This window comes from Haliotis rufescens, unplaced genomic scaffold (genome assembly GCF_023055435.1).
Source record: "Haliotis rufescens isolate VD_foot unplaced genomic scaffold, xgHalRufe1.0.p SCAF_2, whole genome shotgun sequence".
NCBI lineage: Eukaryota > Metazoa > Mollusca > Gastropoda > Lepetellida > Haliotidae > Haliotis > Haliotis rufescens.
Window position 1 is genome coordinate 42,252,987 of NW_025963890.1, and position 24,741 is coordinate 42,277,727.

Sequence of the window (24,741 nt, forward strand, 5' to 3'; positions counted from 1 at the left end):
TTTAAATGTATCGCACCCCTAATGATTTCTTATGGTGGCATATGTCGGCATTACAACATTTCAAGTACAGTAAACTACGGTTTTAACGAACTTAAAGGGACTACTAATTTTAGTTCGTTATAAACGTAGTTCGTTATAAGCACATATACAACATAACTACAGCAAGTCGTCGGGACCAAAAAAGTAAGTTCGTTATATTCGTCAGTTCGTTATAAGCGTGTTCGTTATAACCGTAGTTTACTGTATTACACATTTATGTTGTCTTTTCATAAGTTCTCTTTAATTTAAAGACTTACATTTTTCTAATTCCGTCCGTGTACACCAATATGCATACAATAAGGAGCACTATGAGAATTGTAAATATTATTCCCAAAGAAATGCCAACAACTGCTCCAGACTTGTCCTCAGCTGTAAATGAAAAAGAAATATAATAAATATACTGCGTTAAAGTTAAACTTTGTTACCCTATAAATATATAACGTCAATGCGAGAGAATAACAAGTCCACATTATCCGCGGAAACAGATTCCGTTTGGTTTAAAGAGTGAAATATCTGAGAATGGACCACTGAAAATCAGTCATGACACCAGGTGTTCGCGAACGTACAATTTATATCTAATGCTTCTGAAATAATTTGTCAACATACAAACTTTAAAAATGATGCGCCAATTAATACTGGTATGGAGATTCACACTTACTTTGAGCAATGTCTGAATTATTCAAAGGTTGTCTGTTAGCAGGTGGAGAAGGTAGTATCGTAGTTTCTATAGCCGTCATGTTCCTCGTTATATCACAAAATGGTCCAAGGAGGTCTCCCTCACACAACACACAAGCATTGGGCGTAGTGCATTTGATACACCTTGGCATGCACTCTACACTGCATTTGTGTCCTGTCCATCCATCAGTACATCCTGCGGCACAGCTGCCTGAAAGTCTTTCACAATCACCATCTACACAGTGTCCACACTTCACAGTGCATCTGCTACCATGGAAACCCTGCTGGCATCCTTCAGTACAGTCCCCATCCCTGCGGTTGCACAGTCTGCCGCCACTGCAGTTCGGAGAGCATTTCTCTTGACAGAGGTTCCCGTAAGTTCCTTCCAGGCAGGACTTGCAGAAGCCGGTGGTTTTGTGACAGCTCCCGGGGCAGGTTAGTGGACACCGGGTCTTGCATCCAGATCCGTACCAGCCGCTGTTACAGAGCGTGCAGGACCCGGTTGGTTTACAAAAGTAACAGTGTGGCCCACAGGCTGATCCAAGAACGGTTCCTGTGGGAAAACGTCAAGTCCTTAGAGTTTGTTTGTTTGTTTGTTTGTTTGTTTGTTTCTTAAAGCCGCACTCAGCAATACATCTATATGATGGCGGTCTATAAATAATTGTGTTTGAACCAGACAATCCTGTGATTGACATCATGAGCATCGATCCACAGAATTCGTTATAACCGTAGTTTACTGTATAGAGATAATTAGCCGAGTGTGAATCCGGGTAGTGAATATATATATTATTGTAATAAACAGTAATAATAAACAATATTATAAACAATATGTATTAAACTGCTTTCAATGTACAGTCGAATCCCGTTATCTCGAATGTAGCGATATCTCGAACCTATTCTCCGGTCCCCACCATCTCACTATGGACATATATACATATAAATGTGACATACACAGCGCTATCTCGAACTCGGTCCCAATTTTGGCTTACAAAAATTGTTTTATACCTTTATATTTGCCACATTAATAGGTTTGACAAGCGCAATAATAATAATTTCACATAGCGGTGAGCGTTTCTCCTATATATTTCTTTGTTATTGTTATTGATCATTGTCTTTGAGTGAGTGAGTGAGTGTGTTGGGTTAAACGCTGCTTTTAACAGTATTCCAGTTATATCACGGCTTAATGTGGGAGGAAAGCCGGTGTTGCAGGTCTGAGACTTTTGCCACTTCGGTGAAACCCACGAGCACGGGTATGGTGCTGACAAACCTGGAAAGATAATCGGGGCGAACCGGGATTCGAACCCACAATCATAGGTTTCCGGCGTGTCCAAGGGATGCAACTCTGCACAGCGAATTGCGGCGCCTTAGACGACAGGGCCACCCGTTCCCCCACGATAATTGACTGTGAAATACATTTCAACTTGTCATCGCCTACACGATTTATGTTCTTAATTTCTCGTTTATGTAATCGAATTGTTGTGGACCTACAGTACTGTTACTTGATCCATCTCGCTGTCCCAGCCTCGAAATTTCGAATGTCCGGATATCTCGAAGTTCCCCTCACTGTCCCGCTAGGTTCGAGATACCGTGGTCCGACTGTACATTCTTTTTCAGAAAATATGAATACAATACGGAAATAAACAAGAGAAATACTTTCGTTTAATTAAGTTTATTTTGTATTTTCACCGAAGTAACTTTAGACACCACTGCAGGTATGAATATGATACTAAAGGTCAAGGTCACCTTCTTTTCTAGTAGGACTACCATGATTATTTACAGAAACGCCTACATGAAACACTAACTTATTGGAAACGTTCATTGCATCGCCTCGGTGTATGAAACTTATTTCTTGCAGGTGACAAAGTCATTATTTACACTACAAGATAAATTACGTCGCATGCTGTAACATGTTCTAAGCTTACATAGTCAATAACAGCTAACTGGTGCAGTCATATACCTGTCACCTGTTGTGTCGTGTATATCCACCGATGGTCACGCTCATTAACACACTTGAAATGAGTCCTGTATTAATACAACGGATGTGGAAACTATGACTTACCTGTGAGGAAAGGTAATACAATGACTATGACTGTGACCGGAGAGCTACCTGCCATCTCAGGTATACGGACGAAGCATTGTGCACACAGTTGTATCGGAGATTTATGGCTGTGTGCCTGTGCGATCACAGTTGTGAAAAATTGAATGATAAGAATGTGTGTGTATGGTGACTTATCGGGCGATCATATGCTTTGACACGGGTTAAAAGAGTTATGAAGAATAAAACCTGTCTGCGGTTGATATGTTGAATAAAACCTTGTTTGGGGTTGATATGTTGGATAAACCCTGTCTGAGGTTGATATAGTGGTTATATCTCTCTGAGGTTGATATGTTGGATAAACCCTGTCTGAGGTTGATATGTTGGATAAACACTGTCTGAGGTTGATATGGTGGTTAAATCCTGTCTGAGGTTGATATGTTGGATAAAACCTGTCTGAGATTAATATGTTGGATAAACCCTGTCTGAGGTTGATATGTTTGATAAACCCTGTCTGAGGTTGATATGTTGGATAAAACCTGTCTTAGATTGATATGTTGGATTAACCCTGTCTGAGGTTTATATGGTGGTTAAATCCTGTCTGAGGTTGGCATGGTGGATAAACCCTGTCTGAGGTTGATATGTTGGATAAACCCTGTCTGAGGTTGATATGGTGGTTAAATCCTGTCTGAGGTTGATATGTTTGATAAACCTGTCTGAAGTTGATATGTTGGATAAAACCTGTCTGAGATTGATATGTTGGATAAACCCTGTCTGAGGTTGATATGGTGGTTAAATCCTGTCTGAGGTTGAAATGGTGGATAAAACCTACATGTATCTGAGATTGATATGTTTGATAAACCCTGTCTGAGGTTGATATGTTGGATAAACCCTGTCTGAGGTTGATATGGTGGTTAAATCCTGTCTGAGGTTGATATGTTTGATAAACCTGTCTGAAGTTGATATGTTGGATAAAACCTACATGTATCTGAGATTGATATGTTGGATAAACCCTGTCTGAGGTTGATATGTTGGATAAACCCTGTCTGAGGTTGATATGGTGGTTAAATCCTGTCTGAGGTTGATATGTTTGATAAACCTGTCTGAAGTTGATATGTTGGATAAAACCTACATGTATCTGAGATTGATATGTTGGATAAACCCTGTCTGAGGTTGATATGGTGGTTAAATCCTGTCTGAGGTTGATATGTTGGATAAAACCTGTCTGAGATTGATATGGCAGATGAACCCTGTCTGAGGTTGATATGTTTGATAAACCCTGTCTGAGGTTGATATGTTGGATAAAACCTGTCTGAGATTGATATGTTGGATAAACCCTGTCTGAGGTTGATATGGTGGTTAAATCCTGTCTGAGGTTGAAATGGTGGATAAAACCTGTCTGAGATTAATATGGCAGATAAACCCTGTCTGAGATTGATATGTTTGATAAAACCTGTCTGAGGTTGATATAGTGGATAAAACTTGTCTGATGTTGATAGTGTTGATAAACCCTGTCTGATGTTGATGTTGGAGAAACCCTGTCTAGGATTTATGAGTTTGATAAAACCTGTCTGAGGTTGATATAGTGGATAAAACCTGACTGAGGTTGATATGTTGGATAAACCCTTTCTGAGGTCGATATGGTGATAAAACCTGTCTGAGACTGATATGGCATATAAAACCTGGAATATTTAGTACGATAATGGACTGCAAGATCAGAGTGATGGGGGACGAATACCATCTGGAGGAAAATGTTTAAAACGATAAATAAGGATAAGCAATCATAACCTGAACTTAAAACGATAGAGGTACTCTTATTTATACAAACAATTTCATTTCCTATCAACACCTGGTGTTAACATAAGGGGATGTCCACGTGGAAACCACAGCTGTATAAACTGTAAGGCATGAGGCTTATAGACAATAACTCATTTCTCGTGTTATATGATAGAAGTTACCTCACCTGGGCTTCTGGGGTCCAGGTTTAAAATCCTAAATGTTTACAATGTCTGAAGCCAATTCTTGATGTCCTAGTTTTGATATTGATGGAATATAGCTACACTCCTCACTCACTCACTCACTCACCCAGTCACTCACTTCCCGTGAAGATTCGGGGTAGAACAGGTCTTCAGCAACCCATGCATGCCGTAAAAAGTGACTACGCTCGTCGTAAGAGGCTACTAACGGGATCGTGTGGTCAGGCTCGCTGGCTCGGTTGATGCATGTCATCAATCCCAATTGCGTGGATCGATGCTCATGATGTCAGTCACTGAAGTGTCTGGTCCAGACTGGATTATTTACAGACCGCAGTCATATAGCTGAAATATTGCTGAGTGCGGCGTTAAACAACAAACAGACAAACAAACACTCCTCACTCAGGTATCGCCTAGTCACTCACTCACTCAATCACTCAGGTATCACTCAGAAATGGCGAAGACAATGGACGCATGACCTACCTGATCGCCTAGAAATGTAGCATGACATGACATACAACAGAAACATATTTCAACTGATCACGGGTTAACAATTGTGTAACAAGTAGGTTGGATTGATACCTCTAGATAATGAAAGTATGACCTACCTGCGAGTAACGGTACAAGGAGTAGTATCACTGTGACCATGTTATGCACATGAGATTAGTCCTGCACCAACTACACGTGGGTACGTATAATTTTGATCTGTTAATGGTGACTATGAAGATTTGGTCAATGCGGACTATTTATGAACACACGCTCATCGCTGATGTCATTCCAAAAGATCTGTACATACTGATAGTAATGCAATTTAAAAATAGCTGTCAGCTCTATATCAAGCATGTTCTGTGGTCACATGTTATAGGAATAGATAACACTTCATGGTTACTTGGTGAGTTGGGGTGGGATGGGCGGTGTGGGGTGGTGTGGTGTGAGGTGGTGAGGTGAGGTGGTGTGAGGTGAGGTGGTGTGAGGTGAGGTGAGGTGAGGTGAGGGAGGTGAGGTGAGGTGAGGTGAGGTGGGGTGAGGTGAGATTGGGTGGGGTTGGGTGGGGTGGGGTGGGGTGGGGTGGGGTGGAGTGAGTTGAGGAGGGGGTGAGGTGAAGTGAGGTGGGGTGGGGTGGGGTGGGGTGGGGTAGGGTTAGGTGAGGTGAGGTGAAATCGTGTTTAATGTCGCTTTCAAGATTATTGCACTAACATAGCGACATGCATGCATGCACGTGTGTGTGCCTGCTTGTATCCCTCCGGACTAATGCCGGTTTTCACATTGCCAGCCCACTGAGATAACATATCATATTTGAGGTAGGAGGTTTTTTAACAGGGATCTAAAATGTTCTACGTGCAATCCTGCACACGAGCCCGCACACTATTCACGAGTGTCAGATTCAGGAACAAGGAAACACAAGACAGAATTTTATCTAAATATGACGCACTCAGATGAGGTCCACGTAACACATATTCATGAAACTGTACAAGACACGGTCTGATAGACAGCAATAGACCGATCCAGTCCCGACCGATAAGCCCCGCCCACAAGCTGCCGTCGTCGTCTTAGGCGTTAGGCGGGACAACCGCTGGCTTTTTTGCTATGGCGTCACAGCCGGCGAAACTTGAACACGCGGGCGATGAATTTGGCTTAGAATGCTTTGTTACCAGTCGTGTGTCAACAATATCTAAAGAGAGTTATATATGATCTGTTTTGGGTTCTATTTTAGTTGTCAAATCGCATATGGGAATTGAGAATGAGTCACAAGTCCGATGTAATGGTGTATCGGTCAATGAGGACGTCACCATGGCTGAAAGTTAGAAGCGTGCACGACTTCGAAGCACTCATGTGAAGCAGAACATATTATATTGTCAATTTACAGCATTTCAATAATGTATTATTAATCCAAGGGCGTGGTAACTATAATTTGTTTTTACTTTACATCGTAATTTAAGTACTTCGAAAGTACTGGAAACCGTAAACACAAGAACATGTTACAAATCATGTGGATATCTATAAATAGATTGTCAACAGTTACATTGCTCGCGTTTTTTGTCTGGTGCTCTTAGGAAAACCAATATAACCTGAAAGGCATAGAGTTAGTGGGTCTCAATAAACTGCCAGTATTTAGGTACGTGGATGTTAGAACTGTTACAGTTGAAAACATTGAGAGGATCCAAGATAAAATGAGCACCTTTAACTGCCATGGTTATGGCAAATCAATCGGATCCATGTTCCAGAAAAGGTGAGGTGAGGTGCATGTGGGTTTAACGTCGCGTCCAAGATTATTGCAATTATATAGCAACGTGCATGTACGTGTGTGTGTGTGTGTGTGTGTGTGTGTGTGTGTGTGTGTGTGGCTGCTTGTACTAGCCCGGACTGATGCCGATTTATAGTGCTAGCCCACTGAGATACAATGCCGCAGTTTAACATGAATACCCCCTCAGACACAGTATACTGACAAGCCGAGCTTGTTTTAGCCTCTTAATGCCGAGCGCCAGACAGGTAACAACAAGTACCATCTTTTAACGTCTTTTGGTATGACGCGGCCGGGGATCGAACCCAAGACCTTCCGCTCTCCGGGCGGACGCTCTACCACTAGACCAAAGAGGAGATGTTCCAGAAAAAGGAAACCTGCGATGGTAAAAGTATCTGTAAAAGGGTCCGCAGTACTTCCCATCAATTAACTTGCATTGATAAAATATACAACACAAATTAAAATTCATATATGATCTTTTTTAATCTAAAGACTTGTCATGAATCCAAGAATTATTACTGTTAACAACTAAACATGTAAATTAAGTACAACAAATATCTCATAAGGAAGAGAATTTATGGATGTCAACTTCTTAACTATGAGGAACACCACCCTCCTTAAATTCTCTTCCTTAATCACTTCTTAATGCCATCCAAAGACTTAAATATGTCATAAGTTCAAAGCTTTGATCAACAAAATTACCTGTCGACATCATGACTGTTACTTAGTAAGAAGAAATAATTCTTTTATTGCTCCAGAAACCACATGCCTATAGGACATAACACTAAATAATATATATTTCATTTTACAAATCACATGTGAAGTGACAAGTACTACTTATGCATGAAACAACATACATTTAGATGCAAATATCAGGTATCTGGTCACCTGGAGTTCATTAGATATTTAAACATACATCCCAAGTATGCTTCACAAATACTGGTGTGAACATGATTTTTTTCTTAAATAATAAAAATACACACAAACAGGGATTCAGACCAGTTCCTTTTCTGAGATACAGACTGATTGTCATCTATAATGTCCTCAAATTCTTTTAAAATTTAGTAAAGTCATATCAAAAGATAAAAACCCCACTTAAAAATGTCCTGAAGCAAGCAAAATCACTGTGAAGTAGATATAAAGCTCATTCTCAACATAATCATAACCAAAACTTGAACAATAGGTAAATAACCAACATCCTTAATAAACACTAGCTCTTGCTCAAATATCAAATTTTGACAATCTCCTCAGGTCAAAGTAAAGAATTACATTTGTGGTTAAATACATTTCAATATTCACAGTTATATATGAAATGTATTAAGAATTATATAATTTATTCTGTATCAGAATTGATCAGGCACTCTGGATAATGCCTGATCAGGGTGTGACAAGATAGTGCCTTTGTTTTTACAAATTCTTTGTATCTTGAAATAAGTATCATGCGTTATGATACTGGTAATCACTTTCAACACTATCTTTTTAAAACTATATTATTTAAAAATATTTTTTTTAAATGATATTACTTAAAAAGAATTTTTAAATAATATTATGTCCTATAGAAAGAGCCAACAAGTTAGGTTATATACCAGGTGGATGTTGTACCATCAAACATTTAGTGTTTGTTAGTTAGTGCAATTAAATCATATTTATCTTACTTATATACGGCATCACATTAAACAACTGGTTGGAATAATTATTAATAACTTGTTTAGATCATAATTTATTACATTAGTTGACCATGTTGCTCTGAGTTCATAAAAAAACTTGCTATTATTTCCAGACAATTAATTAAAATAACTGGACAATTATAATCGTTTTTAACACTTATATAGTTTCACTAAAATGTATACCAGTTAGCTTCCACTAGATTCCACCAGTGAATAACTTATGTTGCAAACAATTCTAAACCAATAATTTTCTTATATCAACTAATTTTGTTAATTTCAATCTGTCAAAATATTTCAGTAATTAACTTCCTTCTCACGAAAGTTTCCTTTTCTTTCCAACCTTGAAGGGATTATTCCATGTCACAGGAATAGGATCAGGTAAGTCATTACTGTATGGGTCCTGTCTCTTCATAGAAATGGTGAAATAGTCAAAGCATGATTTAATAGGGACCTTATATGAATTAAATTGAAAGATTTTGTGGAACGAAAACCATTGACAAAGATTATATTTCTCATCTTCCCGAGGCAATAGAGTTAACTAACTTTCAAAGTCCAGCCCCCCCCCCCCCCCCCCCCCTTGCCAAACTAGGCTCGATTTACTGGGCTCGATCGTAGCGCCACCAATGGCTATTACCAGTTATGTCTCTTCTAAGCCCACACTCCGTCGCAGTGGTGACTCAGCATAACACCACTGCCACAGGCTAATTTGCATATCACGTGACCAGACTTTTCTCTTGTTTGTAAACAAACGCGCTTTTTCAGAAATCAGTATAGAACCGACTAATGCAAGTATTTGGGGGCGCTTTACATATTGTTTTGCATAACTATATAGATATGCTACTACAACTGCGACAGTGAGTTGTATGACAATATATATTTATGCATCAAAGTGACCGTGTCGCTAGCTCTCCGTTGGGCTTCGATGACAGCACGTGGAGCCGTACAACCAATGCAAACATAGGATAACTACGCAAAAACAAGTAGATTTTTAAGTATTTGCATACTTTCTCAATGAAAGTTAACCATTCTTTGACATTTGTTTATGAAAATGTGTAGACTTGTCAAACATGAAACGGATGAAAAGCATATGCAATATCTTGAATGGGCTGTGAAAGATGTGACGAATCGTCACATGGCGCTGGCCTGTGGCAGAGGTACTATGCTAGCTGGCTACCGGCCGCATGGAACTCTGGGTAGGAGAGTGTTCTAAGCCCCTCCTATGGACCAATCAGATTCCACCTCTCGTATCACTTGCGTTTGCTTCACACAAAATGGTGGCGCCCAGTCAGGACGATCTGATCGATAATCGAACCGGATTTCGATTTCGTGCATAAGTGCAAAAGTGCGAAAATTCGTGCAAATTCTCACCTTCGAGCAGACGTGGGTCCCGTGGAAGATGGTGGCGACATTTAACTGATGGTGAGGCCTACTACACATCTTGATCAGCCTCAAACATTTTTCTCCCGACCCTGTAGGTTTGGGTAAAGGTACACATCTAATCCCAGCGACACGTAATGAATATCACGAGTGAAAATAGCACAAACCGTAGCCACGTCGCTTGTCGGGTATCGTTTGACCCGAAAGTAAGTCTGACAAATCCACAAAGCGCGCCCGGCCTTCTGATCGACTCAAACTGACGCATGCGCCAACATGCTGGATCGGTCTATTGCAATGTGCATGTGACAGCCCAATCCAAGGCATACTTTGCACCACAAGGAAATATTTCACTTTGACAAAGAAGTGTTCATAACTCGTCGTATGATAGTGGGCGTAAAGCCTTTCCAAAGAAGGGATGATCAGTTGTTGCGCGGTTATTTAGGGCTTGTAGAAGTGCGCTGAGAAGAATGTAACTGATTACTCAAGAATAGGATTACCAGAATCCCCTGAATAGGATTACATAATACTGTGTGGCCATATCATCAAGGGAAGATCATATGAGAGTCAAATCGGCTCTTGCAAAGGTAAATGTTATACGCATCGTTATTGTTTTTCGACGTGACAATATGCTCCTGGATATTTCGTCACGTATCAGGGGTGAGGTTATAGCGTGTGTTGTTTCAGTTCACACTGCTTACCTCTTTGAGGGTTATTTTACGCACGCCTCCTCGATATCTCGTCCTGGTTCCAAGTGTCACTGACATGATAATATTGATACACTAATACTTCGTTTGTGAACATGTTTGCATATGTTTCAGAATTGTGACGCCATGGTTTGCATATGTTTCAGAATTGTGACGCCATGGCACATCATGCACTTCTTGTTATTGTTGTTGGATTGAGCACTGTTTCCTGTGAGTACAACCGATTATATTTAGTTTAACACATAGTCACAAAAGCGACACGTCCCCCAAGTAACAGCTGACACGCGTATAGTTTTATCATGTTCATAAAGATGAGATTGCTCCACATGCAGACATGTTCTAAGCAGTGGATTTACCGTCAGTGGTTTAGGGTTGTGGATTTGTTATCACATATTGAATATTGTTCTACTGAACCTGAAACAAAGTGCGTCAGCGACCACGACAGAATAGGTAATATGAGTAAAAGTAATTAAGTCACTACAGAACTACTACACTTTGCTATAATTTGATTTAATAGTGTATATTTGGTTTCATGAATTAATTGCAAATCGTGACAACCCAGTGATTGGCATCATGAGCATTGATCTTCACAATTATGAAACGATGACATGCATCAACCAAGTCAGCGAGCCTGACCACCCGATCCCGTTAGCAGCCTCTTACAACAAGCTAGTCGCCTTTTACGGCAAGCATGGGTTGCTGAAGACCTATTCTATCCCGGATATTCACGGGTCTGATGTGAATGTGAACGTGTACTAACGCTGTAAACTGTGGCCTATGTGGTTATTTGTTAGAACATTTAGGCATTTTAAAAGCATGTTGGTACGTCTGCAGAATATTGCTAAATTTCATATTTAACGACATACATTTCTAGATACCAATTAGATATGTGAGGGTCCTTCATAATAGTTTTCTTTGAACCATATGCACATCGAGTATTCTCTTGCAATTTGATTTGAAAATTGAAACCACTAACGCAGTATATTGTGGCCAATGCGTTTATGGCATATATGGCATATTTTTACGTCAACAGAGGATAAATAGTGCACAATTTATAAATCATACATTTCTGTGTAGAGATGTTTCCCATAAACAAATAGATATGTTAGAGTAATTGGTATATTTTTCATTGATTTAAATGAATCGAGTACTGGTATTCTCTAGTCATTGTAGAAATAAAACTCCTTTTCATCACCGATCCGTGTTTTGGTATCTCTTTCAAACAATTTTAAACATAACGCTAAAAATCACTGTATTAGCAGATATAGCGGGAAGTTGCCTGAACTGTTTCAACACGTGCAACGAGGTTGGATTGTGTGACGACTATGGCTGCCAAGCAGGATATCACGGCGACAACTGTTCACTGCCGTGTCCGACCAATTGCCGCAATGGAGTCTTCAAGAAGCCGGCTTGTTCCCGAAACACATCCAGTTGTTTCAGTGGTTGCCGAGGAGGCTTTTTTAGTGAACCATGTGATCAGCAATGTCCTTCAACATGTGTGAACAAGGTCTGCAACCAGATGGATGGATATTGTAGACTTGGATGTAAGGAGCATTGGCATGGCCCCGATTGTACTGCAAAGTGCAACACCACATGTTATAACTCAACCTGTGACCGCAATGGACTGTGCCAATCATGTGAAACAGGCTACTGGGGATTGTTCTGTGAGAACAATTGCGGTCAACATTGTCTCAACAACACTTGTGCGATGTCACAAGATGGCAGTTTCGAGTGCTCAATTGGCTGTCAGAAAGGATGGAAAGGTGCTGGCTGTGAGGAACCAAGTTTAGAGGAGATGGCACATTCTGACACAAGAAGAAAAAGAGGTAACACCGATAGTTGATATTTAGTGAACCTCCATTTACCCATTACTGTGATAATAACAAACTGTTAATTCGTAAATGACCTAAAGATCTTACATGGTATAATAAATCAATATAATGTTATGGCCTGCTTATCAGTAATGCGCCGGTAATGCGTCATTATTGATGCCATTGGCGTATGTAAACATCTTTACCGTATATATCTATTTAATCAATCTTTATTCATGGTACTTATGGGGCCAAAGACCTATAGTACATTGTCTGGGGCGTGTTACAAATTCATACCTTTTCTTAGTTTCATAGCATGATAAATGAACATTGATAATTTTCTAATAGTTTCTGTAAAATCACAAGTCATTAATTTAGAAAATTTGTTACCGTTTGGGTTGCGATAGAAATAGTTGTTTTAATTAGATATTTAAATCTTTATACACTGGACATACACATAAAAAGTGAAACTAGTATTCATCTTCAATACAATCAGTTTTACAAATCATACAAAGTCTATGTTCTCTTGCAATACCTTCATATCTGCCTGTTTCAATAAATAGATCATGTGAGCCACAACAAAATCGAGAAAGAGCTGTTCTAAACTTATGTAAATTTACACTAATAAATAAGGTTCTAGTAGAATAGTAGTCTTAAATGTAGTGTGACATTTCTATAGTGGCTAAAGAATAATTCCAAAATGACTAACAATCTTTTACCTCAAATGCCTCCAAAAGGTGCTTAATAAATTAAAGATCTTTAAAATAGAAATAAAGTGAGTAAATGAGTGAGTATGGTTTTACGCCGTCTTTAACAATATTTCAGCACTAAACCTCTAGCTCTTTATTTCATCAATACACGTCAGATTGAAATAACTGAACTCTGTTCTAGAAGAATCAGAAAATGGAGAATGGAAACGTATTAGCATTAAAACAACTAAGTACACACTGAGTATCGGAATCATCATATGCTACTACAGGCATACACAACAAATCATAACATCACTAAAAGTTATTCTTAGATTTATTAAATTGTCAATGATGCGCAAAGACAAAAAAAAGGTTCAATTGAAAAGATGTATGTATCTACCTACCTTAAGGCTGCATATATATTTGACTAATTTTTATTATGTACATAAACCAAAATGTTGTAAGCAATATATTTTAAAAAACCCAAAGGAAACAATATATCAATTAGTGTAGGTTTGGTTATTATAACATGATGACTATACATCTAGCTTAACCTCAGCGCCCGGATATAAAAATATATATCATCACTAACACCGTAATTTTAAAAGCTCTGTATCAAACAAACACCCGATTTACCATCATTTTAGTTGTTTATTGCACATTGCTTTACGTTTTGGAGCTTGAAAATTCATTAGAGTATTAAAAGTGGAATTCTTATTTCACCCTTCTTTCATTGCAGATTTATCTGACTGTGACGTCAAGGAGGTGGATGGCAAGTGTCCCTGCTGCCGACGGAATACAGGCAAACGGTGTGAAATAAACTGTCCAAAGTGTAGAGGCATATATATTGACTCAAAATGCAACCGTTTTTGTGAGCAGGGCTACTACAATGGGCCAAACGGACAATGTAATAAGACATGTGGAGACAATTGTGGGACTGGTACAGTTAACAAAACTTACTGTGATCCTACTGATGGAGGTTGCCATAGCTGTAGACATGGATATCGTGGTCCTAAATGTGAGTATACATGCAGTGATCATTGCCAGAGCAAAATCTGCTATATTAACAGTGGATACTGTTTTCTTTGCAGTAACGTTACCTTCGGTAACCACTGTAAAGACTGCAGTGAATTCTGCCTTGATAAGTTTTGTCACCGTTGGAATGGTACGTGCATGACAGGATGTACTTTGGGAAAGTATGGAGTAATGTGTTCTCATGACTGTCCAACAAACTGTTACAAATCACACTGTTCAATATCCATACATGGAAACGTGCTCTGTACCGGCTGTAAGGATGGATTTACAGGAAGCAGTTGTGAAGAAAGATGCCTCGTTAATTGCACTACGTGTCATCAGGCTGACGGAGAATGCATAGTTGAAAAACCTGGACCCGAACGTAAGTAAAGCGTTTCATTCATAATGTATTTAGTACTCGTTTTCGTTCAAACATACGCACACTATACCAATTTATTCAAACATGATTGTTAGGCTCTCTGGACTAAGATGAAAGACTTTGGATACATGTTTTTAGAGACAAGTTCATTTGATTTTCGCCAGACTGTAGAAGCGTCCAATATACTCGAGGAAGTTAATATTTGAAAGATCTCACACATGAAGTTATAGCCAGTTCTGAATTCTACATACGTGTTTAAGACCTGTTAAATGACCACTGTCACGATAAGATTTTGTCTCATGGAAACGAATGGGCAAGTTTGCAACCTGCGCAAAATACTCCAGTCAAAGATGACACAATAGTAATAATATAATATTGCAATGAAGTTCTTGGTTTCAGGTTGTAAATCCTGATTGCACGGTCTAGCAGACACCTATAACACAATCCTAATATATATGCATCGATATATTGTCACCTTGACACTGCAGGCAGAAAGAGGCTGGCTTGTAAAACATATTTACACGAATTAACAATAATCCAAGCGCTATGTGAATTGTGATGATAATACTTATAGAAAGCAATTTATTAAAGAATATGTACACATTATTGATGCTACAGTTGATGCACAGGTGCATAAGTAAGCACACAACACCAGCAAGTATTTACCTTAATGATCATAAATTGTATAACCAAAGCGAATTATCACATCCTTTCTACCACCGGAAACATATAATATCCTACCTGAGGTGTGCTGAAAGTCGGGTAAACAGGAAAATATAAAGTACACATTTAAACCCAAAATGAGGGAATTTTAATACCCAGCGAATTTGAAATATGTGCTGTATAAACCCGGTTTTAACTAGTACAAACGTATAACCATGATTGGACACAGAAAGAAATGGGGTATGGCTGCCTGTTATGCAGAACACATGGTACTTGAGCACTTAAACACTATTCTGTAATTAGTAAAGGGGCAGGCTATTTGGTTACGTCTGCAAGGCACGTGGGCTAAATATCAGGTGCCTTTACCTTCAAGATAAAAACAAATAACCAATCCAAATCTCTAACAAGTAATTTTCTAATCATGTCATGCTGCCTATGGATAATTGGAGTGAGTGAGTGAGTTAAGATGTTAAGTCACATCGGCAATATTTCGGCCATATCGTGACTTTCAAAGGTTATATACATAATACATGCAAACTATAAAAACCGATCAACAAGGGACAGTAAAATAACTAGACTTATCACGAAACGGTGGATCCTCACCTTTAAGTAAATATTCATTCGTATATCTGCTGTGGCCAATACGACATCGTCGTAAAATGACCTCTTCAAATCTGGACTGACAACCCAAGTAGGTGTAACCGATAGTTGGTTTTATAACATGTAATTTATTAATACCTACTTGGGTGTCCCACTTCTTCTGCATTAGATCTCTGATGTAATATTTTATTACAGCTTTATAATCGCTGTATGGAAGCAGATGTGGTGTCACAGATTTGTTGAGTGCTGCTTTAGCTGCTGCATCAGCCATTGTGTTAGCAGTGATTCCACAATGGCTCGGTAACCAGCAAAAAATGATGTCGTATTGGCCAGTAGCAACTTCATTAAAAAATTTAACAATTTTGATTAAAAGTGGATGTTCACAAGATAGATTTTTAATTGCCTGAAGGCATGAAAGTGAGTCTGAAAATATAATAATTTATGTTTTGATTGTTTATTTATATATTCAAATGCTTTGGCCGTAAAAAATGAACAGTTATCTTTTAACAGCAGAAATATGAGCTTATTCCAAATGGTGGAAAAAGTCATGACTTTTTGTAGAATTCTTCATAAAGAGGATGAAAAACACAGTCTAAAGCTGGATTTGATTTATTAGAAGATAAGTTTGTGATATATTGTAATGATAATTTTAGACGGCGTTGCTTGAGGGATGGTTGTGAATAGGAGATGTTCTGAAAGCTCCAAGGCAAAGCCTCAGGCCTTGGTGATGGATAGTATCTAATTTTTGTAGTCTACTTTCACAGGCTCCATCATAGACGATTGAGCTGTAATCAAGTTTTGAACGGATCAGGGACCTGTACAAGAGCAAGAGTGTTGTCTGATCTCCTCCCCACTAGAATTAGAAACAACAAATCAAGTGCCTTCGGGCATTTAGCTTTAAGGTATTTAATATGTGGTAAAAAAGTTAAATGGCTATCGAAAATAAGTCCCAAGAGCTAAGCCTCTTTCACAACTTTGATAGGGGTACCATTTAAATACAGTTCAGGGTCCTTATGCGGCTTATATTTTCTGCAGAAATGTATGCAATTAGTTTTTGAAGTAGAAAATTTAAACCCATTTTCAAGGGACCATTTTAGAATTTTATTGAGATAGATTTGTAACTGCCTCTCTATTGTATGCATATTTTTTCCACGACAAGAAACATTAAAGTCATCCACGAAAAGTGATCCATCTACTGAATCACTTAAAACCTTTGAAAGTCATTTTTTTTTATACTGAATAATGTAACAGACAAAATGGTCAGACAGGGTGGAACCTGCTCGGACTTGAAATTGTCTGTCTGATACAAATTGTGATATAAAATGGGGTTAACGACCTCTCAAGCCAAAATCATGTAAATCCTTTAGAATGCCATGCTTCCAGGTATTATCGTAGGCCTTCTCAAGATCAAAGAAAACTGACACTACATGTTGCTTGCTTATAATAGCATTCTTGACAAAGGATTCTAGTCGTACTAAATGATCTATAGTACTTCGATTTTTGCAGAAACCACATTGAATATTTGTAATTAGATTATTGGTTTCCAAATACCAAACTAATCTATTGTACACCATTCGTTCAATGGTTTTGTAAACGCAACTGGTTAAAGATATAGAGCGGTAATTAGAGGGATCTATATGATACCGGCCAGGTTTTGATATGGGGACTACAAAGGCATTATGCTAAGGAGGAGGAAAATTTCCCGACGTCCATATTTCGTCAAAAATATCAAAAAGTGCCTCACGACACGATTCAGGCAAATGCTTCAACAACTGATAGTGGATATTATCATCCCCTGCGGCAGTATCATGAGCTTGCTCAAGTGCAGTATGTAGTTCATGTATGGAAAATACCTCTTATTATCTTCACCGTTATCAGAATCAAAAATAACTTTTTTCTTTTCCTGATGTTTCTGATATCTCTGAAATTCAGGAACATAATTTGATGATGAAGAATTTTTGGCAAGAGTTTCGCCAAGTTTATTTGCAATATTAATTTAATCAGTTATAAATTTGTCACCGTGTATAAGATGGTGTACAGACGATTTGGAACCTTTGCCTTTTTAACCATGTTCCATACCTGGGTATGGGTGTCCGTGAATTATTATTGGAGACATAGTTCATCCAAGACTGGCGCTTATTTTGCGTATAAGCACGTCCTGCTTTGGCACTTGTAATTTTAACATTATTCAAATTATGAACAGTAGAGTGTTTGCAGAAATGCTTTTCCGCTTTCTTCCTATACTTTCTTGCTTGTTTGCAGTCGCTATGAAACCATAGTTTACGAATATGAGGATTTGCAAAGGACTTAGGAACTGTTTGGTCAGCAATATTATTAAGTGGAGCCAAAAACAATTGTATGGGATCTGGTACATTTCTGAAATTGTCAGGCTTTATTTGTTCGTACATAATAATTCAAACAAAGACCAATTTGCCTTTGTAAAATTCCACCCCGATGAAGGTGGGTCATCATCCGGTTTTTACAGCTCTTAGAACAGTAGGCATGGTAGGGAAGTGATCACTTCCACAAAGGTCGTCATGTACGGACCATTCAAATTCATTGTAAATATCTGAATCTGTGAGGGACAGATCAAGTGCAGAATAAGTTCCTGGATCTAAATAAGTGCTTGAGTCGTCATTAAATATACATACGTTATATCAGATGCAAAATCTTCAATGACTTTCCCCTTATCTAAAGGATTAGGTACGAGGTGAGGTCTTTGTGCCTGGATTCAGACCTGAGGGGGGGTCGGGGTGGAAATAAAGACCGTGGGGAGAGTCCCTTGCACATGGTCGCTGTTGTTTGCAGTGTGAGGTTGCCTCTCAGACTCATGAGAATGGACTCGGGTGATGACATTTTTCTTACGCAAAGTAAGCTTTCCCATGATCTGGACGCGAAAGACAATAATTTTCGTTTTCTACCACCAATTAGCTTTGAGGAGCTGCAAGGCGAGTTGAAAGACTCTGTACCCCTCAAAAATAAGTACAGGAATGCGTGGGCCGCATCACTGTGTGTTAAATGGCAGAGAGAACGATTGCAACGTCTCATTGTTGAAAATGTAGATCTTCCAAAACAGTGTTTAAGAAGTGCGCTGCTTGACATGTCAGACTTTTACCTAAACCAGGCTTTCCAAAGGTTTGTTTTTTGAAATTCGCAAAGAAAATGGTTAAAACTATCAGTCCCTGAGTGTTTATGCAGCTTTTTGTGGGATTCAGAGTTTTTTTAGAATGAATGCGCGACAAGTCGATTTGTTTACGAGTGAGGCTTTTTCTCAGGACACAGCCGCACTAGACGCAGTAATGAAAAAGTTATCCGCCGCCAGCTATGGGTCCTGCAACTGAAATCCAGCAGAACCAATAACCGCAGCAGAAGAAAATATTTTGTGGGAACGGGGGATTCTCGGGGATACGAATCCGGCTCAGTTGCAAAAGACATTTTGCTCCCCGTGGAGGTGCTGAACATAGAAGTCTACGTTTGCGCGAGAAGCCCCAAATAACTAGACCATTCATCGATCCAGTTACCAAGAAACGCTACATGCAGTACTGCGAGGATGTTTCAAAAACTAACCCAAGATGTTTGAAACATCGAAAAGTTGAACCGAAGACTGTCAAAGTGTTTGAAAATATCGATCCTGCCCGCTGCTACGTCAAGCTATAGGAGAAATACACGTCATGGGGTGAGTAAATTCTTAAAGTACATAAGATACCTTCTATGTAACGATATACCAAAACGAGCTCGTTGAAATACTTGGCGGTAAACTTTACTGTTGTTCTGAAACCTTGTTTCATTCCCATTTCAGTCCCAAGAACCCGAAAGACGGACGCTTTCTACCTGGCCCCGTCCAAAGCTCCCACCCCAGACTGTTGGTTTACTACATCACCCATTGGGCACAACACGCTGAAAACCACCGTGAAGAAGATATGCGAAGAAGCAGGATTCTCCGGCAAGAGAACGAACCACTCGCTGAGGGTATCCACTGCCACGAGGCTTTATGACGCAGGAGTAGATAAACAGATTACATGTGAACAAACTGGTAAGTATTCGAAAAAAACCTAACAAGCCTATATCTATAAGTTAAGCAAGCAATGTATACAGATGTAGCGTTAATCTGTAAAGAATAGTCATAACACGTTTGGTACTGTGTACAGTATATCTAACTAATGCATTGAGGTAGCTAGGTTCAAATCCTGCAGTACAAACATTGGATTGTCAGTTCAAACTGTTGCCTGCAGGATTTGCGGCATTACATACCAACATCAGTGTTGCAGATGCCGGAAACTGGCCGTTGTGAAGTGATTGAAGGACTGTTGAAAACGGAGTTAAAACAGACTTCCATCACCCCGTCTCTAGATAGCAATTTACTCCGTTTTTTTCTGAGTTGGAGAAATATACTTCTCTTTTAGAATAAAATTGAAAAGTGTGATATTATTAATTTAACTGTTGCCGAAAATATTTCACGCTGCAGTTTTAATGATTTTTGCAGGTCACCGCAGTTCAGCTGTGCGCCTGTATAAGAGGACTAACACGGCAATGCAGCCTGCAGTTTCTGATATTATTTACGGGAGTTCAAATGATGAACCATTGGCGAAGGCGTGGAAAGCAGAGACTGGTACGAACAGTGCTGCGACAGTCTCCATTGCTCCCAATAAGGTTGGTCAAGGAACGGCGGAAAAAAACGAACAGACCGGTACCGATGGCGCTGAAGTGGTCTCAAATCCAGCAATCGGGAATAAGGAAGCTGCAGAGACGCGCGGAAAACAAATCTCTCTCGTTTTCAATATCAGTGTGTAAACATGCTGTAAAATTGTGACAAATAAAAAGCTATGTGCCGTTTTTTATTCTTTTTGCATTATCAGTGGCATTTTGTTTGCCTTAAAGAAAACTTGTAGGTCTATATTGAAAACAGACCCAGTCGGGGTCTTTATGGTAAAACAGACCCGATGTCTGTATGTTAGCCCGTTTAACCCCACATTTCCCTGAGTAAATTCAAAGCCGCCCCTGGCTTTCAGAATGATGGACTAACTAAGGGTCTTACAGTCAGGATAAGGTACCACTGAAAACACCTGAGGTGTATAATGTTTGTAATTGTACTTCCCCATAGAGGGTTATGCCCATTTAAATCGCCCATGATGATGCAGGGCTTAGGGAGCTGATCATGTAGATTCTGAAGATCAGATTTTAGAAGTGCATATGAAGGTGGTATATATAAAGAGCACAAAGTAGATGCAACGTTCAAGGTAAGGCGGATAGCAACAGCTTGAAGGTTAGTATTCAGATGAACAGCGCTATGTATGACGTCCTGTCTGACTAAAATAGAGCCTCCAGTCTCTTTGTCACCCGGAGGAGAAAATGAATGATGACAATTATACCACCTCAGGTCAAATGTATCTGTATGTTTAAGATATGTCTCTTGGAGACATGATGCAGACGATTTTATAATCTTGAACTAATAAGTGTATCTCATTAGTCGTCTGCAATTCCATTGGATCAAATTCATCTGGCGAGTTATGGTGGTTCAATTGGAGACCTACCGCGTGAACGAGAAGAAGAAACACTCCTTCCTCTGTCCTGTGATGGAGTAACCTCCATGTCTAAAGAACCAAACGAGTTATGTACAGTAAGGTCCGAAGGAGAAAGTGTCCTAGTTTTAATTTGTCTAGTGAGTTTTTTCCTTTGTTTCTTTGACATGTGAGCATCTTCTATTGTGACAGTAATTGGCTCAGCCTGAACCACAGTAGCTGATTCATTCTGCTCCACAGTAAGATTCATAGTTTGGGTTTCTGAATATGCTGATGAGGGCTTAATAAATGAAATGATTTTAACAGGCAGATCTGAATTTACCCATGTTAAATCAGTCTGACACGTGATAGATGTAGTTGAGACAGATCGACTGACCACAGCAGAGTAAGTTACAGTGGAGGGAGCTTTTGTCTGGTTGAGATAGTTTCTTTGCATCTGAAAATGAGATGTTATTTTGGTACTTTATTTTAACAATTTCTGATTTGCGTTCAGATCGTGGATCGTGTGGTCAGGCTCGATCACTTGGTTGATCGTGTGTCATCGTGTCCAAACGGTGTTGATGGTTGCACATATTAACAATTACTGGATTATCTGATCAGAATCGATTATTTACAGACTGTCGTCATATGCCTGGAATATTGATGAGTTGGGCGTTCAGCAACAAAGAATCATTAACATATATAGCTAACTGATTTAACAGGTTCCCGTCGTCACATGCTCAATTCTACTGCGCACAAAATTGTAATCTTGTATACCAGGATTTGAAACTGCACTACGTCTCGTCTTTTTCTAAACAAAAATCGTATTTCACACCCATTTTACAATATAGACAAAACTTAGATATCAAATGCAGAAAGGACATGTTGTAATTTTAAGTTTCGAGCACGTTTAAGTAAAGCCAGACTGGTCAATATCATCAAATGCACATGTGAGATACAAATGACTGAAATAGCCTGTACCTGATTTCGGAACTAAAATTTCAACAATTTGTGATGATTCCAAACAATTTCGGGTTGTAACCGAAATAAATTAGTGGAGCTATCTTACGAAAAGATGTGTCACATTCAATAGGTTGTTCAGTTGTGAGAACTTTGATTGTCAGATGCCACACACATACCATCAATTAATAATACATATGTAAGAAAATCTTGTGTTGAATATATATTTTGTATATTAACCTGCATGAACAGTTATCTTTTAATTATGTGAATAATGTATACGGCTTAGTTATTGCCAATGAGACTTTTTAACAGAAGCTGTGACGCCTCCAGCGACTGCCTCACCGGAAACACAGACTGGTGTGTCGGTAAGCTACGGAAGCCTTTAAGGGCCATTTGTATTTGTATTTTTTTCGATACTATCTTGAAATTTAAAGACACAAAGTTGTAATTTCGAGATACAAAGTTGAAATTTCAAGATACTAAGTTGAAATTCCAAGATACTAAGTTGAAATTTCAAGATTATTATAATAATATAAAAAAACCCACCTCAAATGGCTCTCAAAGGCTTCCATAGTAAGCAGTCTATTCGTGGCTTTTGGAGAATCTTTCTTAGTTCTGATATGTAATGTCGATGCTTAAACTTCAACCTTATCCCCCGCTCTCATCTATCTGCCCGTTCTCCTGAAGCGCGAAACACACGATGATATGCATTGCATCACTAAAACTCTTTCAAGAAAGATGTTTACCATGAAACTTTTTAGATGTAGTTACGAAGTCCTCTGTCATATAGAAATATATAATATTTATGTGTGCTGATAAAACTACTAATATTCTGCTGTTAAAATGTACTCAAACATCATACCACGTCATATGTTTGATGCGTTTGTTACGTACCTAACAGATCAGTCTTCCCCAAAATGTGACACAGGCCACTGGGACAGAGGCGGGCGATTCAGGAGGTGAGTAAACATTTAACGTCGCATCAGGATTTTTCCAGCCATGTAGCGACGAGAACAAGTTGATATATATCAGGAGGTGACATTATTTGGTCGACCCTCAATGTGTAATTAGAAAACATACACGACTTGTCATACATTCGAACGTCTTTTCTTTTGATAACAAGGGCATTGCTCTTTTCAGAAACATATAGTCATGTTGTATTTATCTATTATATTGTGTTTCATTATTAAGGTGCTGCATTAGACATATATTTCAAAATTATATAACCCCATAAATCATGATAACATTATAACATTCTGTTAATCATATTGCATGTTTTAGCTTGGAAGACAGAGCTAGCGGTTGGAATAGTTGCAGCTATAGTTATAGTTATAGTTATAGCTGCAGTATTGATATGGTATGTTGTTTTTCGCATTTGATGACTAAAAGACCCTGGAGCTGTATTTCTTCAAAGTTTCATCTAAGTTGTTTCTCTAATGATTGTTTTTATTGTATGATTTTCACGTTTTCTTTTTCCTGTCATATTATAAGTTATGTTTAATGTGTAAATCATTTCGTTTTCAGGAAACGTAAGCATTTGCCGTGCATCTCATCTGGTATGTATTAATTCTCAATAACTTTTGTAACTTTTTTTCATAGAAAGCTGGCAGTGACATTTGTAACGTAATCTTTTGAGCGTTTCACATGAATTTATATATGTTAAGTATTTTCCGGGAAGAACAAGACAAATTGACATAAAAGATCTGTGGACACAGGTGGCCCAGTTGTCTAAGGCGCCACGATTTGCTGTGCAGAGTTGCGTCCCCTGGGCAGGCCAGAAACCTATGACTGTGGGTTCGAATCCCGGTTCGCCCCGATTATGTTTCTAGGTTTGTCAGCACCATACCCGTGCTCGTGGGTTTGACTGAAGTGGTAAACGCCTGAGACCTGCATCCCTTCGGGCTTTCCTCCAACATTAAGCAAACACACCGTGATATATCTGGAATACTATTAAAAGCGGCGTTAAACCCAACTCACTCACTCACTCATAAACGATCTAATTTGAAAGTATTCATTGATTGAGGTGGTATACATGTAGCATATCACCAAAACGCTCTGTGAATCGTTAAGTTGCAACCCTAAGTCTATGCTCGTGGGTACAAATTTTGGATTCACTCTGATTATATGTTTAAGTTTGTCAGCACCATACCCATATGCATTCGGTTCCACAATATTGGTAAACGTCTAAACGGCTCAAACCGACAGTATACCAAACTCACTCATTCTCATGAAGATGACATCTTCTTATAAATGTTGCTGTGGATAAATCGAACAAGGCTTACTTTCTGACGTTATAATGACAGATATCGTTCAGATGACTTCTATTTACAAAACCTGACTGACATGTCAGTCAGAGAGACGGTCCCAGTCATCATCGACAGAAGGGGACGGATTACACTGCTAGTCATGCGG

The 24,741-nt window shown here is 38.9% G+C and overlaps 3 protein-coding genes across 7 annotated transcripts in view; 1 reads left to right on the forward strand and 2 right to left on the reverse strand.

Moving 5' to 3' along the window:
* Positions 1–5,533, reverse strand: part of LOC124149423 (multiple epidermal growth factor-like domains protein 10) — a 7,067-nt gene extending 1,534 nt beyond the window's left edge. The window contains exons 1-4 of one of the 2 annotated variants that reach the window (XM_046521007.2): positions 5,331–5,533; positions 2,774–2,888; positions 698–1,267; positions 297–408 (exon numbers count right to left, since the gene is read on the reverse strand). In XM_046521007.2, coding sequence (XP_046376963.1) covers positions 297–408; positions 698–1,267; positions 2,774–2,828 — 737 coding nt within the window. In that variant the 5' untranslated portion in view covers positions 2,829–2,888; positions 5,331–5,533. The remainder of the gene's footprint in view (positions 1–296; positions 409–697; positions 1,268–2,773; positions 2,889–5,330) is intronic. The other variant, XM_046521008.2, reaches the window with a different exon arrangement.
* LOC124149425 (cell death abnormality protein 1-like) overlaps positions 1–10,135 on the reverse strand; it is a 22,487-nt gene extending 12,352 nt beyond the window's left edge. The window contains exon 1 of the mRNA XM_048400005.1: positions 10,000–10,135. The gene's annotated coding sequence lies outside the window, so the exon portion shown is untranslated. The remainder of the gene's footprint in view (positions 1–9,999) is intronic.
* Positions 9,918–24,741, forward strand: part of LOC124149414 (cell death abnormality protein 1-like) — a 25,130-nt gene continuing 10,306 nt past the window's right edge. The window contains exons 1-8 of one of the 4 annotated variants that reach the window (XM_048399998.1): positions 9,918–10,050; positions 10,859–10,922; positions 11,972–12,538; positions 13,952–14,608; positions 22,642–22,694; positions 23,231–23,288; positions 23,611–23,686; positions 23,854–23,885. In XM_048399998.1, coding sequence (XP_048255955.1) covers positions 10,048–10,050; positions 10,859–10,922; positions 11,972–12,538; positions 13,952–14,608; positions 22,642–22,694; positions 23,231–23,288; positions 23,611–23,686; positions 23,854–23,885 — 1,510 coding nt within the window. In that variant the 5' untranslated portion in view covers positions 9,918–10,047. Of the gene's footprint in view, positions 10,051–10,458; positions 10,593–10,858; positions 10,923–11,971; positions 12,539–13,951; positions 14,609–22,641; positions 22,695–23,230; positions 23,289–23,610; positions 23,687–23,853; positions 23,886–24,741 lie in introns of those variants that run through there. The other 3 variants (XM_048399999.1, XM_046520985.2, XM_046520986.2) reach the window with 3 other exon arrangements.